The sequence below is a fragment of the Babylonia areolata genome, chromosome 15, assembly GCF_041734735.1.
Source record: "Babylonia areolata isolate BAREFJ2019XMU chromosome 15, ASM4173473v1, whole genome shotgun sequence".
NCBI classification, from domain to species: domain Eukaryota; kingdom Metazoa; phylum Mollusca; class Gastropoda; order Neogastropoda; family Buccinidae; genus Babylonia; species Babylonia areolata.
The window spans coordinates 32,030,470-32,032,969 of NC_134890.1; the positions used below are offsets into that span (position 1 = coordinate 32,030,470).

At 44.5% G+C, this 2,500-nt stretch overlaps 1 protein-coding gene across 1 annotated transcript in view; it reads left to right on the plus strand.

The window, feature by feature from the left end:
- Positions 1-2,500, plus strand: part of LOC143290272 (uncharacterized) — a 16,411-nt gene that overhangs the window by 2,648 nt on the left and 11,263 nt on the right. The window contains exon 2 of the mRNA XM_076599614.1: positions 2,242-2,372. Within this exon, the coding sequence (XP_076455729.1) occupies positions 2,242-2,372 (131 nt within the window). The remainder of the gene's footprint in view (positions 1-2,241; positions 2,373-2,500) is intronic.

The following is a 2,500-nucleotide window of genomic DNA, read 5'->3' on the forward strand; positions in this document are numbered from 1 at the left end:
AGGTCTGCGCATGTGTTGACCTGGGAGGTCGGAAAGATGTGCACCATCAACACACCAGGTGTGGCGACGGGAGTCGAACTCCGGACACTCGGGCCTGGAGAATGCAGCGGTCTGATAATAATAATAATGGTGTTTATATAGCGCTGAATCTTGTGCAGAGACAAATCAAAGCGCTTTCGTACCAGTTATTCACACGCATGCGTAACTCTAAAACTGGAGAATCTGAAGACAAGGAAGAGGCAGGGAAGGGAGGCTATTTGGGGAAAAAGTGGGTTTTAAGGCCAGACTTGAAAGAGCTGAGTGTGGAGACTTGACGAAGCGAAAGAGAAAGTTCATTCCAATTGCAAGGTCCAGAGACAGAGAAAGAACGGCGGCCAACAGTCGAGTGTTTGAATCTGGGTATGCGTAAACAGAGTGGATCCGAAGCCGATCGTAGTGAACGAGATGGAGTGTAGAGGTGAAGGCAGCCGCAGAAGTAGGAAGGGGCAGATTTGTGAATACATTTATAGCATAGAGTGCTGATCTTGTATTATATTCTGTGTGAGACAGGGAACCAGTGGAGATGTTGCAAAAGAGGAGTGACGTGCTCAGATCTTTTCTTTCTTAGGACGAGTCGGGCAGCAGAGTTTTGTATGCGCTGAAGAAACTAAATGGACGAAGCAGGCAACCAGACAATAGAGAGTTACAGTAGTCAAGGCGAGAGAGAATGAGAGAAACGACAAGTCTAGATGTTGCGTCAATGGACAGATATTTCCGGATGGAACATGCGCCGCAATTGACATTTGACCGCCGCACCAGCCATGACACGTGCTTTCCTGGCCTGTCTTGTACGCTGTTCTGTTTTCTCCACGTGCCTTGACTTGGCGCCTTCGTGGGTCACTAGTGAATGGCTGCGCCACCTCGCCTGACCCATGACAGTTTTTGTTCACATAATACAGGGTTATGGGATGGAATTTTTCAATCATTGAGGCGGGTTTTTGTTTGTTTAGTTTAGTTTTGTTTGTGTGTGTGTGTGTGTGTGTGTGTCTGTCTGTCTGTCTGTCTGTCTGTGTGTCTGTGTGTCTGTGTGTGTTTTACCACCATTGGACAACCCTCTTGTTTCAGCTCATTCTCTCTCGCTCTCTCTCTTTCACACACACATACATACATACACACACTGACACATACACACTGAAATATTTAGTAGTAGTAGTAGTAGTAGTAGCAGCAGCAGTAGAAGTAGCAGTAGTAGCGATGATGATAATGATGATAACAACAGTTCAGTCGGTTCAGTTACTCAAGGAGACACCACTGAAATGATAACAACGCCAACAACAACAACACTACCAACAAAGATGATAATGATAATAATAATGATAATGATAACGATAACGATAACGAACAACATTACCACCACAACCACCACCACCAACAACAACAATAATGATGATAGTAGTAATAATAATGATGATGATGATGGAATGATCATAATGATGTTGATGATAATAAGTGATATGATGATGATGATAATAATAATGATAATGATAAAAATGACAATGATGGTGATGATGATAATGATATGATAATGATGATGATGATAGTGATAACAACAACAACAACAATAACAATCAAAAGTAAGCAGCAGGGTTGGCTACCATTCCACAGATGGGTGTGTCTGGTGGGCGGAGCCGCGGCACAGTACCACGTTCACGACGGAAAGTGCCCCAGGAAATGATAATAATAATAATGATGAAATAATAATAACAATATAATAATAATGAAAATAACAGTAATAATAATAATAATGATGTGGAGTGATCGCCTAGAGGTAACGCGTCCGCCTAGGAAGCGAGAGAATCTGAGCGCGTTGATTCAAATCACGGCACAGCTGCCGATATTTTCTCCCTCTCCACTAGACCTTGATTGGTGGTAGGGACGCTAGTCATTCGGATGAGACGATAAATCGAGGTCCCGTGTGCAGCATGCACTTAGCGCACGTAAAAGAACCCACGGCAACAAAAGTTTTGTTCCTGGCAAAATTCTGTAGAAAAACCCACTTCGATAGGAAAAAAAAAAGAAAAGAAAAAAGGGTGGCGCTCTCAGTGTAGCGACGCGCTCTCCCTGGGGACAGCAGCCCGAATTTCACACAGAGAAATCTGTTGTGATCAAAAGAAAAAGAAATACAAATATCGTGTCGAAATACAAATACAATAATAATAGTAAGGAGAAGAAGAAGAAGCAGTGTTGGCTGCCATTCCACAGGTGGTGTGTCTGGTGGGCGGGGCCGCGGCACAGTACCACCTGTACGAGGGAAAGTGCCCCGCGGAGAGTCACGCCGTGCTTCGTTTCCGGGACCTGACGGACATCCGTGAACCGCTCTTCATTCCCCTGATGTCAGTCAGCACTGAGGGTGACGCCCACCACCACCACCACCACCTCCATAATGATCACCATCATTATAACAACCATTATCACCACCACCACCACCTCCACCATAATCATCACCATCATTATAACAACC